Raw genomic sequence first — 13,772 nt, forward strand, 5'->3', positions numbered from 1 at the left:
TATATATATAATTTTTATATAAATTTATACTTTAAATACATAAATTTATAAGTTATAAATACGGATATTATTATAATATAATAACGTTATATTATATATAAACCATTTTGCAAAAAGCAAGTATAAGAATATAAGATATTGCTTTTATTTAAAAGGTATGTTATACGGTGCATGGTTTTTATAACTGTAAGTGTAACGTAGCCGTTATATTAATTATAAATAGTTAAAGCGTTAACCATTTTATTATGTAAATATTAATTATAAAAGGGATGCGCGAAGCATATTTTATATTAAAAAAATAAACCTTTTAATAATATTTAAGTTATTATATATGTTTAAATAACATTAATAACTATTTAATAATAATAAAAATTTAATAAATTATAAAAATAAAATATACATTATAAATAATATGATTAATATAATTTTTAATTAATTAAACCTTTTAAAAATCTCATTTATTTTTTATATTAACTTTTTTTTCCTTATATTAATTTTTATTTAAATAAATAATTTAATAAAAAGCTTCGTAATTAATTAATTATAAAAATAAAATAAAATAAATAATAATTATATAATAATTTATAAAATATTTCATTTTTATTAAATTTATATATATAAATAAGTTATATTTTTAATATAATTTTTTAAATAGTTTTTTTTTAAAATATTATTTACATATTAATTTTAACACTATTAATTCTATAATTATTACTTTATTATTTACTTTATTATTTATATATATTTATTATTATAAATTATTATAACGTATAATTAATTTTTTAAATTTTAAATTAAAAAGCTTTTACAACTTATTATTATGTATAATATTTTTAAATATTATAAAAGTTTTAACGTAATATATATTAATTTAAAATATTATAATTTTAATTTTATCGGATATCATAAAGTTTTTATTTAAAACATTATTATTAACGTATTTGTTTTATATTAAAATTATATTAAATGGTAAATATAATAATATATATAAAAATATGTAATAAATATAAATGTTTAAATTTAATTAAAAGCTTTAAACTTTTAAAATAATATAATATTTAAATAAAAACTTATTATTTTTTATTACTTTATGATTTTTTAATTATTAATTAACAATTAAATAAAAAATAAATATATATTAATAAACGTATATTTAATATTAAAATAAAGTTATTACAATTTATTATTATTTTATATTAAATTATATATGTATAAATTAATTTAAAAAATAAGTTTTTTTTAAACTTAACTTTATATAATTAATTATTTTTTATATTTTAACATAAATATTAATTAAAAACTTTTTAAAATTAATAATTAAATTTTTATTAATTTTAATCGTTTTAAAATAAATTATTAATTGTTAAAAATTATAATAAATTAAATTTTAAAGTTATATTATAAAAAAAACCCTTTTAACTTAAATAAATGTAATTAAGTTAAATTATCTTATCGTTATCGTAATTTTATTAAAAATACGTATTATATTTTTATTTTATATAAAATAAAAACTTTTTTTAAATTATTTTACATGGTTAATCATTTTAATATTACCGTTATAAATATTAAGTTTTAACTTAACGTTTTATTTATAAATTTTAACTAAGATTTATTATTTATTAATAATATCGATTATATATATATATTATAAAATCGTAAAAAAATTAATAAAAAAAGAAGTTTTTATAATATTATAACGATTTATTTTAACTTAACAAATAAATAAATAATTAAATGCTTATTTATAAAATCGTTAAATAAATATGTTAACTTTAAATTTTAAGTTTATTTATACCTTTAATCCCGTAATGATGTAAACTTTTTTATATCTTTAATAACATTACACCGAAGCTTGATGTTAAGGTAAAAACAGCTTATGCATAAGGAACAAGCAGAATTAAAAGGAGTATAAATGAAAAAAAGGCCATATGTCAAGGTTTCCATCTACGGATATTGTGGTCGGATTTTGCGTTTAAAGGTATTAATATCAAAGGACGACCAATATTCGTGACATGGTGGATCTTGACAAATACCCTTTTATAAAAAAGATGTTGAAACACCTGCGAGTTTACAAATGATATCAAACTAGTTTGTAGAGGTCCCATTCGGGAACTCAACCATGAACTATTTTTCAACTGTAAGAGGACAAATAAAAGAAGATACGATGGTAGAATCATGGTGGGTTATAGTAATAGCGATTGATTACTAAACTAATACTGCACTTATCCCCTGACATTAAGGTTTTAATAACCAATCCTCTAAAGAGCGTGTAACTAGGTACTATAATAAGGTATTTCAGGTTCACATAAGAGGTTGTTGTCTTTTCTAAGTTCTTTAGGTACAGGTGAGGATGTAATTATGTTGGATATGACTAAGCTAAACTTCGGAATAACTCTTCCCGCCCCACAGTACCTAAATAGGCCTGATTTGCCAACCACGTAGGGCTAGTTTATGCTTTGCAGTCATGTTTAACAAGATGCTGTATTGAAAATCCTGATACTCGCCGCCACATGAGACCGGCAACTTGGTCCCACTTTAGTTAAGGCGCGGGCGTATATCGCCCCTAACCAGCTTAGTACATAGGATGTCAATGCCACCTTTTGAGCCGTATGATCTTTCGTGTACCCATATTTTATGAGCTTGTAAGTATTTGAGCATCTTTCCACAATCTGGACATTCAACCGACTCGTATATTATGTCTGGGTCTTTCTTGGATATGTGCGGGTATATGTTTCTCGATTATGTCGCTTAGGATAGGGGTGGCATTTTGGTAGTCTTCCTTGATTGACTCGTCTTGTTGTTAAGAATTATAGTGTGCCAATTGACAATCTAGCCCCTCCCACGATATCCGTAGATTTGAACCTCAGTATCTAGCTTTGCCCCTTGTTTGTACGCCTCTCGGCTCCTGTTCTGGGGGGTTCGTGTGGGCATTGACGTTCACGTTTGCCTTGGCTTTAGTTTTATGTGTTATACTGCTGCCAAATATTAGGTCCGTTGTCACTTTCAGCCCCGTGATGATTCATACCTTGTTCTTGTATCCCGAGACCACAATATAGTCGTTCACGAGCTTTGCAGTTCAAGGGGTGTATTCCTTGGCATTTATCTTGCAAGGAAATGTCGAAAATTTAAAGGTACAGTACAACGACGAAAGCCGCAAGACCTGTTGTAGGTAGTAGATGGCAAGTTGTTAAGAGCGAGGAACTATGAGCCAACTTCAGACTAGGTCCCTGATATGGTTGGAAACTCTTTGTTGTAGTTGGTGTCTCTTGTTGAAGGATTTAGGTTAGGTTAGGTTAGGTTAAGTGAGGCTTGATGAAAATGTTGAGTTTTAAATTTGTGGGCGAGGCGACTCTTATTTATTAAGAGATGAAATGTACGTACTGTTTGTATATTAGCCTGTTAGCCCCTTCCCGTCTGGTTACTTGGCAGAAAACTGACATGTGCCTGCTCCTTTATTTCGGTACGAAGATGGTATGACTAATTTCCGTCTTGCCTTCCACCAAGAAATCTTGTTTTCTAGCAAGAGCGACAGGTTAAAGTTACTGTCTAGTTGCCCTAATAGGGCAAAGATGTAGTAGAAAAATAAATTTGTTTGTTTATTCTGAGCAGGAGGGAGGGGGAAGCAACTGCGGCTCGCGCAAATGCACGCGAAAGCTTCATTAGGTACTCTAGTAGCAGCTGCTATTTTTGAGAAACAGCCGTCTGTTCATTGCCATGGTCTTGACTCTTGGAAGTGAACTATAGGGATCGTGATTACCTTAGGTACCTTAGGTAGGTAGGGACCTAGCCCAGTTGAGACAATTCCCCTTAGCCTTCGAAATTCGGGGCTAGGAATACAACAATTTGCCTAATCTATCGTCCCCTTCTACAATAGAAAAATAAGTAAAAGTATCTTATGTATAACTAGACATATTAGTCGTTTAGTGCCTTTATAGTAGTTTAATGGGTAGGAGGTCTGAAGGCTGTGATACGCTGAGCAGGCGGCTCGCACAGATCGGCCAATGGTAGCTGTTTCCAGTGAACTATAGTGGTATTATAAGTAGAATCCCGTTACTATTAGTAGGAGGACAGGCTTATTACTACTACGCAGTCTTACAACTGAAAGACAGAACAGTACCTATTAGTATAGCTCTGAAAAGGAGTCACGATCTAGGTATAGAATAGTTCAGTGAAATAAGTTGATTAAAGACGTTGCCATTAGGGCCATGTGATTAACTGCGAACTTGAAGTATGAATAGTGCAAATAATGGTACCATCCAATGGGGATAGGCACTCAAAAAGACGTCGAAAGCAAAGCAGCTATAACACCAGATTATGCATCGCAACCCACCAGATACCACCGAAGAAAGTGCTTCATAGTATAGAGTCCCCCGGGACCTTTTGGCTCAACCTTCGCAACGAAATCCTTGCAACCAACGCCGGCTAATTCCCCTAACCATTTCCTCCCGCCTCAACCTTCACTTATGAACCACCAAGGCATAAGGAGCGGGCATTTCTGAAATCACAAGTTTGTGATGGCATTCATGACAGTCCATATAACACACAGAATGATTCCAATGAGAAGGGAGCAGATGATCAGCATCTCGGTCTGGGAGAAGCAGTCCCAGAAGTCGGGGTGGATGTCTGCGTGCGTGGGGCGAGGGAGTGCGCCGTAGTCGTGGCGCTGGGGCACCGCCAAGGTCAGAGGGTCATTGAGAAGCGGCTGCTCCTCGACGTTCTATTTACTTGTTTTTAGTACTCATTACACTAGGCATCAAGTGAATAATCATGAGCTGGATAAAAAAAAGTTGCAACTTACGTAGTCAGCTGAGTCAGGAATAGTGAACCAAGATCGGATGCCGGTCGAACCCTGACGATTAGTGACGACGGTTCGGTTGCTGCCGCTGGGGGTTGCGAACTGGACGTCGTCGCACTGGCGGAATGTAATCGCGTTCTCCCAGGACTCGAGGGGAGATGCGACGCTGCGGGTCTCCGGGGAGCTGAAGGTGAAGACTACGCCGTCGGGAGACGTGGCGACCTGGCGGATGTTCATGCTGCGCGGAGTGAGAGACGAAACAGTGCTGGGCTGGCCGGGCGAAAGAAGAGATCGGCTCTCGTGGTTCTTGGGAGTGACGGGCGGAGCCATGATGCCCTTGCCCTTGCCCTTGGAACTGTTGGGGGTGGGATTAGTAGGGCGCTCGAAGCGGCTGGCGGGCGTGGTCACGGGTAGGCTTTCGGGACTGCCAGGAGTAGGCGTGGTAGCCTCCTCGCTGGAGCTAGCCTTGGTGACGGGCGACTCGGGTGGGCAGACCATCTTGGCTTCTTGGAACAATTGAATTCAAATTGAATTAGAGGAAATATGTATGATGTTTCGAAATGGAAATAGAAATGGTGAGCAGTGATGCGGTCGAGAGATTCGGATTCTACACGACTGGGAGGGATAGAGTGTGTTTGAACCCCCCCCAGGAATTGTTGTGGGATTATAAACAGGTAGAAAAGAAGAAAAAGTTCGTGAATCAGGTCAATAGGGTTCCACCTGATGCAGACCTGTTGACGAGTTGGTGAGGGTCATTCAAGTTGTACTTGCTAGCTGTACCTCTGGTATACGCAGAAAAGTATACAGGTGCAGTTTACGCCATATAGTCGAGTATTTTGATTGAATTGCCTAGGAGTGGCCAAGATTCATAACTACTCTCACAACTACGTCTCACTACATCTATGATTTGGAATAAAGCAAATGAATATTATATTAGAAGCTTAGGAACTCATAATAAGAAGTTGATAGTCATTTGTAGAACCAGTCGTGAATATGTGCATTGTTACCACGTCCTTACATCTTCTGCACTACTCTTATTTTATGTGAACTTGACTGAGAAAGACAACATGTGGGCAAAATAGAATAAATGCTCATTGGTGCCTATGCATTCCCAATAAATAGCCCATACATATGTGAATTAAAGCCTGATGACAGAAATTTTCCGTTTTGACTGCTCCGGAGGTGGAAGCCGCCTATTTTCGGCACTCTTTTCGATGCCGGCGCCGTTCCGGGTGAAGTGAAAACCGGGACCCACATTGTCCGAAGTACTCGGAGAGGGACCCACAAAGCCGACCGTCCGTACATGTATCAATTAACTCTTATGTACCTATAGGTATAGCATGGTTTAATGTAATAGCAATGTCACTGTGGTTTTGGTCCCATGTAGAGTCTAACTAATAGCATTTATATGGCTAGAAACCCGCTTTTTCGTTCCACCTTTGAAAAGGATGACTGGCCACATGCCACTCCAACACCTTTGCGCTTCGGTTTATACAAATTGTGTTGATTTAAACAGCCTCGCAGGTACCGGAGTATTTTCTTCAATTTATAATCATTAGCCGTGAATGTGTTTACACATATCAACTAAATCTATCCTGGCCTTTGAGTGAGCTCGTGGTATTAGTTCAAAGAGAGGAGGAGTATTCAACCCTATATATAACGAGTGCGCCTAAACGATAACCCCAACCCTAATGGATATCCAAGAATTTTACCTAATGGGAAAGAAATGTCATAACTCGTATCAGAATCCTAATGCTAAATCGACTTTATCGCGAATTTGGTCTGGTAGGTATAGTGATTAGTTCCTACTTGTCACCACATTCATAAACGAGGGATATCGGCTTACCTCTCATCCCACCTAAGGCTTCGAAAGCCGTTGCATAGTTCTCTAGTGTTACTAATATGGAGACAAGACCTTGTTGAAGACGGTCGCGAAGGTTATCGACAAGGGGACCAGCCTCGCCGGTTGCTGTTGGATACATCGTCTCCGTTCTGTCCTTAACCATGAGCAATGCGTAGCTGCACTGCATTGCGCAACAAGCAAAAGAAGGCATTGTCCTTGGTGTGATCAACGTAGAGTTTGGTCCTATGTAACAAGGGGTGTCGCAAAGCAAGCCACTAGGATTCGGATACGGTAAGGAGTCGAACGCCTGTGCAATATTCAAGGCAGACTTCAGGCATATTTTAGACGACTGGTGGGTGCTGAATGGGAACGTCATAACTGGTGCCGGTTGGTAGGTGAAACCACAGCAGTCTGTATTAGGAGTGGATCGGCTGGAGAGTGTGGGAGACACAGATCCACCAGATGGGCTCGAGTGGACAGAAGGTGTACTGCTCAGAGTGGTACAACACGACTGAAGTTGAACAATATCTGGACTATCAACTGCATTATTCTCGGTTGTGCTCTTCAGGTCGCAGTGCTTTCCCGAAAAAACGGCAAGGTCGAAGAAAGCACAATAACGATGGACTTTGATTCGAGCACTACATGTGGATGTTAGCCTGCTATAGATCAGAGTTCTAGATGTAGTCAATACCTATTCAACTTGATACGCGAAATGCATCGCAGCGATTGAGACAGGACCGACTCCCTCTTATCAACTAATTGCGTCAACGGACAATTCAATATCCATGATTCGGATTTGGTGATCAGAGGTTCCAAACGCCGTTCGAGGTCCCGCATTCGATTGAAGATGCGGTTCATATCCGATTGTTCCTTTCTAGCCTTGTTGAAATCGATAACAAACTGAGTGGCTGCTAGGATGGCCTGCTGAGCTTGGATGAACAATGGCCATGCCTGCTCATAGTTAGAAAGGGGCAATACGCGGGAGTTCAGTATCATACATCTGGATCAGCCTTGATCATAGGATATTTAGCCGTGAAGCTAGAAGCGAAGACTTCGAACGTCGGGGGCTAACGAATATCCGTGAGCGCATAAATCATATCTTCAAGACAATCCGCGGACGTACTGTATTGCTAACAATTGATCCTTGGCAGACGCAGATATACGTCATCCACCATGTACGACGTCGTGCTTCCGAGTACCCATCCTCCTCGTCGCTGTCTATATGGAGCATTTGGGACATGGCAGACACTAGGGCCGCTCCGACCCTAGCCCGCATCTTCTTCAAGTTTCCGCGCTGCGCATATTCGTAGACGCTGAGAAGATCAAGAGCAATAATACTTTCTAACTCTAGAGGAACTTGCGAATGAAACTTTTCTCTAAAAATTTCGTCGTCTGAGTCATCCAGAGCCCGCGGTGGCGAAACAGATGATTCCGGTCGTTCCGTCTCGGTTTCGATACCCTCTAATGCTGCTTTTGCGAAAAACTGCGAATACGTGCGTCTCCAACGAATAGACTCTGGCTCAAGTGGGTTTGGATCCTGGGGACATGGGATCAGGGCTAAGATGGCGGAGATAGCCAAACTGATAGCCGAAGATGGTTCCTCAAACTTGTCTCTCTGGTTTTCGAATAGGGGCGAGACCTGATCCAATTCCGGCGTCGTCTCCGGGGGAGGTAGAATTGGGAAATACGGATGAATCCAAATATAATAGGCATTTAATCTTGGGAGCGGTCAGTCGAAATTTCTGAGTAATGGTAACACAACTCACATGGCCCGATCATCCCCCCCATAGGTTCTAACCATCGGAATCCTAATGTTGGGCATTGGAGTCGGGAGGGCATCTTGAAATAGATTATCATATATAGCATCGCTATCTTTCCAGATATCTGCCAGAGGCTTAAGGCCAGCGCCAGGATCTATATAGTTCTCGAGAAGAAGTGCTTAACCTCGGTCAGCATTGGTATGCATCTAGGTCAGCCAGCAGAGATTCTCACCATCTTGAGGGATTTCTTCTTGATGGGTAGGTAGCGAGATGGCTAGATCTTGATAGTCCGAGAGTGGTCGGGCCTTCTTCCGAATGCGCGGGCCTCCTCGCCTGCTGGGTTTATAGACACATTCGCGATCTTTTGTTACACACTGGATTGTTTAACTACCTGTCAGTGTCTCATACTTGATTCTTGTATGCTTCTATTCGGAACGAGATATGAACTAAGGAATTAAGAGTTAAGCGTACACTCGCGCATGGATGCTCGCCGTTGCATCGCGTCCTCGACGCACGACTTCAATCGCTGTTAGCATGTGCCCTGATAACGTTGGTGACTAGGAATTGATGCTAAAGGAATGCCGAAGGATGGCGCAATGCTCAAGCGCTACGACTTACCAGGATAGACAGGCGTTCTTAACGGGAGGAATTGCAAATTTCTTCCTGGGCATAGATGCCTGAGTGGTCAATCTTTGGACCCCATTCTGACCGTCGCCTTCGGACATGGTCATTGGAACCTAGCCGACACCCCTCGGGCTGTTAGGTAATTGAATCTATTAATCGATGGGTGAATAGCCGTTTTAGTAACAAAGGTCAACTAGCAGTGGAGATGCTCAGACAAGGAGGCGACTTCTGATTGACTAAATTTAAACGGGCAGTCCTTTAAAGTTCACCTTGTCGCTCAGCGAACGGGATTTCTAATGTTAGCTTGAAAGCGGGGTAAATGGCTGGTTCTGATTAAGGGTCCGATTTCTCCAGGCAGTCGGGACGAGCTATGGCCGTATGGAAAATAGACTAGGCATTGAAAGGTAAAGGGGAATTTGTTAGTTTACCTTAGGGGTATGTAGGTAGGAATGATGCCGTTCGATGGAGGGGGTTTTATGAATTGAGGGTAGCCACGTCTACTTTCCCCCGATAAGATTTGGTATGTACTTAGGTAGGTACCTATGTATCAGTTTTCCAAGGGAGGGTAGCAGTGCCACCGCGGTGGCTCTCCGTTGCAAAATGGCCAGGTGATCTTGCCCTGTCCGAATTCTACTATGTAGGATATTATCAGTTAGTGCACTAATACTCACTAGAATGGATACACTAACTTTTACTAACAATGTATCTGAACATGACCGAAAATAGCCCCGGCCCATCCCGCTTAAGGCCATCGAATTTTAACCACGCAATCAATCACCTCCTCCCCCTTGGTCCTTGGTCGGCTACTTACCGAAGTTTAACTGACATGTAATTTTTGTCGTGCATTTTTGTAGCCAACCCCCTTCGTCGAATAGCTTTCCCGATTATTCACTGATTGCATATATTTATTCCCGCGTCTTATGCTACGAATCAAGCCCGGAAATCCCCTCCTCCATTGGGTAATCAGCACCACGCCATTAATGATAATCCTCGTACGTTTACGGACGTAGATGGCCAAAGTCAGCGGCAACATAGACCCCAACGACCTCCGCCAAGATCCAATTGTTCAACCACGATCTTAATGATAAATCCGCTGGGTACGAGTGGAGAGAAGGTCAATCAAGATCGGAGATACGATACATAGGTACATACCTACGAAGTACCTATGTAGACAGATAGCATCAATTGCGACGACCATTGCTACATATATGTACGAGTTTGTAGCACCACTAATCAACATAGCCCCTAACTCCTATTTTATTCCATAACAACCTACAGATTCGGCATGCAAACCCCAGTACCCCAGAATTGGAGATATCAAGGCTCGTCTAAAAAAAAACCTCGATTGCGTAAGCCCTAAAATCACTTGTACGCAAGGGAACGCGACATAGTCCCTGAGAAATCATACTATCCCTCGCTTCGCCGGCGACATCGGATACAACCGATAAGCCCCTATCAGGGTGGTCTGATGAAAACCCATCTCTAATTATAATACCCTACCTAATAGGTCAATCCGTTGACCAAACATTAGGTACAGATGCTGTGTATGTTTGTGCATACGATGCCCCATTGTTCGTGATTTCCCCTAGTGTAAGTAGCAAACCCTTCAGCTCCCATCTCCACTCAAGGTAGATACCGTGTCCCAGGGATTAACATCTTCAAGATATGGATAATCGTTTCGTTATTTACTTGATCGGTGGGGATAATTGGATTCTACGCGCAACTCATCACTACAAGTTGTCGAGGTACTTCCTGATCTCGAAAATTTTCCACGCCTGTTACCCACGCGGCGCGGCGGCATATGACCTGGAGTTGTCTTGCGCGGCATTCCGAGCGCACGCCCTGGGGCTCCTGGCCCATCCATGGGAGGACCGCCCAACCCTCCGGGGGGCAACGGCCATCCAGGCGGTGGGCCCCCCGGGCCTGGTGGTCCTGCTAGATCCCTTGGGGGGAAGATTTGCTACTCATTGTTAGCTACTACGATATCATCCATCACTCGAGCTGATCTTACCATCTCTCGGGCACCGCCCGCATCAAGGTCGACGTTCTCACGACTTCGCACCTGAAACAGCCAAGGCATGAGCCAGTGGAAGAATGGTGAAATCGCCAGAAAGCAGGTTGGTAACCATATCACCATGGAGGCTTCTATAGCTATGAGTGATAAACGAAACGTCGATTCCTTCGACTCATCTGGTGTTGAAAGCGAGCTTATAGCGAACAGTACAATCCACGCAACAGTGATCACGATCTCTGGTATGACCAACCATATCGACCAGTGATGCCTAAGAAAAAGCGCGAAAATGCTCCAAAAGCTGGCTAGGACAACCTCGGCAATCGTATAGAAGATGAGCCAAAATACGGGGACCGAAGACGTGAAGACGTAGAGAATCAATACTAAGAGAGCGATGAAGCATTGTGATGATCGGAGAATCGTGATGAGTGAGTTGCTGTCGTAGCCGGATGGCTTATTTTCGCCGTTGATTCTTGAGTCGATGGTGAAGGTTGTGTCCCTGGGGCTTTTAAACCAGCCGTTCCTCCCCTTCAAGTCCTGAGAAGGCAAGCACCACCAGCATCTTGACCTCTGTTTCGGTGCGGGTATTGGCATCGGCCCCGGCATCGGCATCGGCATCGGTATTGGCCCCCTCATCATCGGATGGGGATCGCTCAGTAGAAGTATAGCGTATTGAGGTTGTTACGCTATACAATGTGCTGGTTTCTGGTTTGAATATCAAGGCTCGAAGAAATTCATTAAGAACTCTTCCTACTGATAGATTTATATGTCTGTCGGCAGAGCAATACAAACCCGGCAGTATTTCGTGAATAATCCAACATTCTTGGTGGAAGGAAACACTAACATTGAATAAACGAGTTCAACTATTAGTGAATTTCAAATGGCCAAGTCACAGATGCCACATACAAGGTTTGAATGGGATCACGGATGATTTAATAGTCTGCTGTAAATGTCCAAGCAATCGCAGTCTCAACGTCGATAAGAGTAACTTCGATAGGCATATTGGTATTTTGATAAACTGTATCATAAAGTAATTCCTATCCTATATGAGTGACATGTCGCTACACGTTATTGCCTAACACTTTCAGCAAGTCCAGAATTTAATATACTCAGGAAAGTGTAGCGTACAGATTCTACTTACATCTCTTACCACGGTTCGGATGGTGAGTTGGCAGCCGTGATACATATGCCTCACTAGTGACGAGTGTAGGTAACTGCTACAGCACACTCGATGAATCGATATCAACCGAATCAGGCATTGATATCTAAGAGGTTAAGCCCTAATGTTAAGATATAAATAGGACTTGTTTATTAGCCTTTCAGGGCTATCAGCCTGCCCTGCAGTTATCTCTAACATTTCTAAATAGGAAATAAACAGATATCAAGATTCCTTTAGCAACAATAACATCACAATCCTGTTTGTCTCGCAGATACATGACTCCTAACGTTTATCAAAGCAAAAAACCTAGGATTTTTCAAGCTTCACTCAGTTGACAGAGATCTCGACTAACTATGTGCCTTCCCTAGCCAGGATATGTACCATAAATAGTTCTGGTTATACCTTCGGTTACCCGCCATCTCTATTTCAGGTAGTTAATGATGATCATAACGAATTCCTTAACGTTTAGTGTGCGTGTAAACATGTAGGTAGTCACCCAAAGCACGACCATGGCCTACGGGGTGTCTAAAGTACATCCTTCAGAAGAAATAGAGCAAGAGTGTCGCTTGACATAAGAAACCCTCCGCTTCCAGCCTACGCACATTCAGTTCCCACCCTCAAGTTACTCATATCATATATAGCCGGTTCCGTCGTGAGAGGATGCAGCATTGGTAGCATTGGAGCCTCCCTTAAATAGAGTGAATGAGGCGCAGGATGCTCGGTTCTAGCTTTGAGTTTCGTTCCGAATAGTATATCAACTTCCATTGCCTTGGTGTTTTCGCCTTCCAATACTATGCATTGAGTATAGTAAGTATTTGGTCCTGTATTTGTTGAGGCGCCTGATATTTCCACTGAACAATCACACTGCCATCCTTTTCCCTGGTAAGACCATTGCGTGTTACAGCTTCGATGTTGATATGACAAGGGCCCCCTTGGCACCGCTTTGTGTTTGCATAGCCATATTCGCGAGTGCTGGGTAAAAATATTGATACCGCAATTAGCTCCGCCTATCGTTGAGTTTTATTAACAGAATTCTCAAGCTAAATTAGGAGGGTGATACTTACATCCCGAGAAACGTTGACGACCTTTAAATATTTAAAGCACTGGTTGTCGCGAGTTCTACTGGCTTCAAAGAATAGATGAGACTTGAACGACCCGGTTGGTAGTGCTAATGGGGCGATTAGAAGTAAGCGTCTCCGGATCCTCATAATGAGTGCATATTCCAATACAGCCTCTATCATCGTTCCTAATGTTCCCATAATTGAAGCATGCGCTAAGTTTCAGTTTTAACACGAGCCTTTGGTTTATGAACTTTGCTGGATAACACTCAATGTCTAGTAGCGAAAAGCGAAAGACCCGCAAATTGAGAGATGATAGAAGTTATCGGACAGCAAAATTAGAAAAATGCTAGAGTTGTGACGAGATATATGCTACCTGATATATAGTTTAACGTCTAGAGAGAGATCGTATATAAACACAAGGTTAAATATAGTTATTCTAATTTGCAATGTAATACAAAACCAATCAAACTATCCCAATGAGCACAAAAGGTAATTATGAATAAGTTTGCTGTTATACTT

The 13,772-nt window shown here is 40.6% G+C and overlaps 4 protein-coding genes across 4 annotated transcripts; all 4 read right to left on the reverse strand.

Moving 5' to 3' along the window:
* Positions 1-4,501: 4,501 nt before the first annotated feature.
* F4813DRAFT_393487 (uncharacterized protein) lies at positions 4,502-5,293 on the reverse strand (the record flags this gene model as incomplete). Its single annotated transcript, XM_049247430.1, has 2 exons — positions 4,502-4,717; positions 4,799-5,293. The coding sequence occupies 2 exons, from the start codon at positions 5,291-5,293 to the stop codon at positions 4,502-4,504; spliced, it is 711 nt and encodes a 236-aa protein (XP_049095553.1).
* A 1,243-nt stretch (positions 5,294-6,536) lies between these two features.
* On the reverse strand, positions 6,537-9,129 carry F4813DRAFT_383127 (uncharacterized protein; the record flags this gene model as incomplete). The annotated part of the gene is made up of 9 exons (XM_049245905.1): positions 6,537-6,577; positions 6,642-7,276; positions 7,330-7,589; positions 7,637-7,705; positions 7,762-8,356; positions 8,405-8,576; positions 8,631-8,772; positions 8,870-8,915; positions 9,017-9,129. The coding sequence occupies 9 exons, from the start codon at positions 9,127-9,129 to the stop codon at positions 6,537-6,539; spliced, it is 2,073 nt and encodes a 690-aa protein (XP_049095554.1).
* A 1,574-nt stretch (positions 9,130-10,703) lies between these two features.
* Positions 10,704-11,651, reverse strand: F4813DRAFT_393489 (uncharacterized protein; the record flags this gene model as incomplete). The annotated part of the gene is made up of 2 exons (XM_049247431.1): positions 10,704-10,982; positions 11,034-11,651. The coding sequence occupies 2 exons, from the start codon at positions 11,649-11,651 to the stop codon at positions 10,704-10,706; spliced, it is 897 nt and encodes a 298-aa protein (XP_049095555.1).
* Positions 11,652-12,369: 718 nt separating this feature from the next.
* F4813DRAFT_373827 (uncharacterized protein) lies at positions 12,370-13,772 on the reverse strand. The gene is made up of 2 exons (XM_049244862.1): positions 13,257-13,772; positions 12,370-13,199 (listed from the first exon to the last, which is right to left on the reverse strand). Exons 1-2 carry the CDS (start codon positions 13,449-13,451, stop codon positions 12,984-12,986), a joined length of 411 nt encoding a protein of 136 aa, XP_049095556.1. The 5' UTR covers positions 13,452-13,772; the 3' UTR covers positions 12,370-12,983.

Source organism: Daldinia decipiens, assembly GCF_022478715.1.
Source record: "Daldinia decipiens strain CBS 113046 unplaced genomic scaffold F4813scaffold_45, whole genome shotgun sequence".
In the NCBI taxonomy this organism is placed as follows: Eukaryota; Fungi; Ascomycota; class Sordariomycetes; order Xylariales; family Hypoxylaceae; genus Daldinia; species Daldinia decipiens.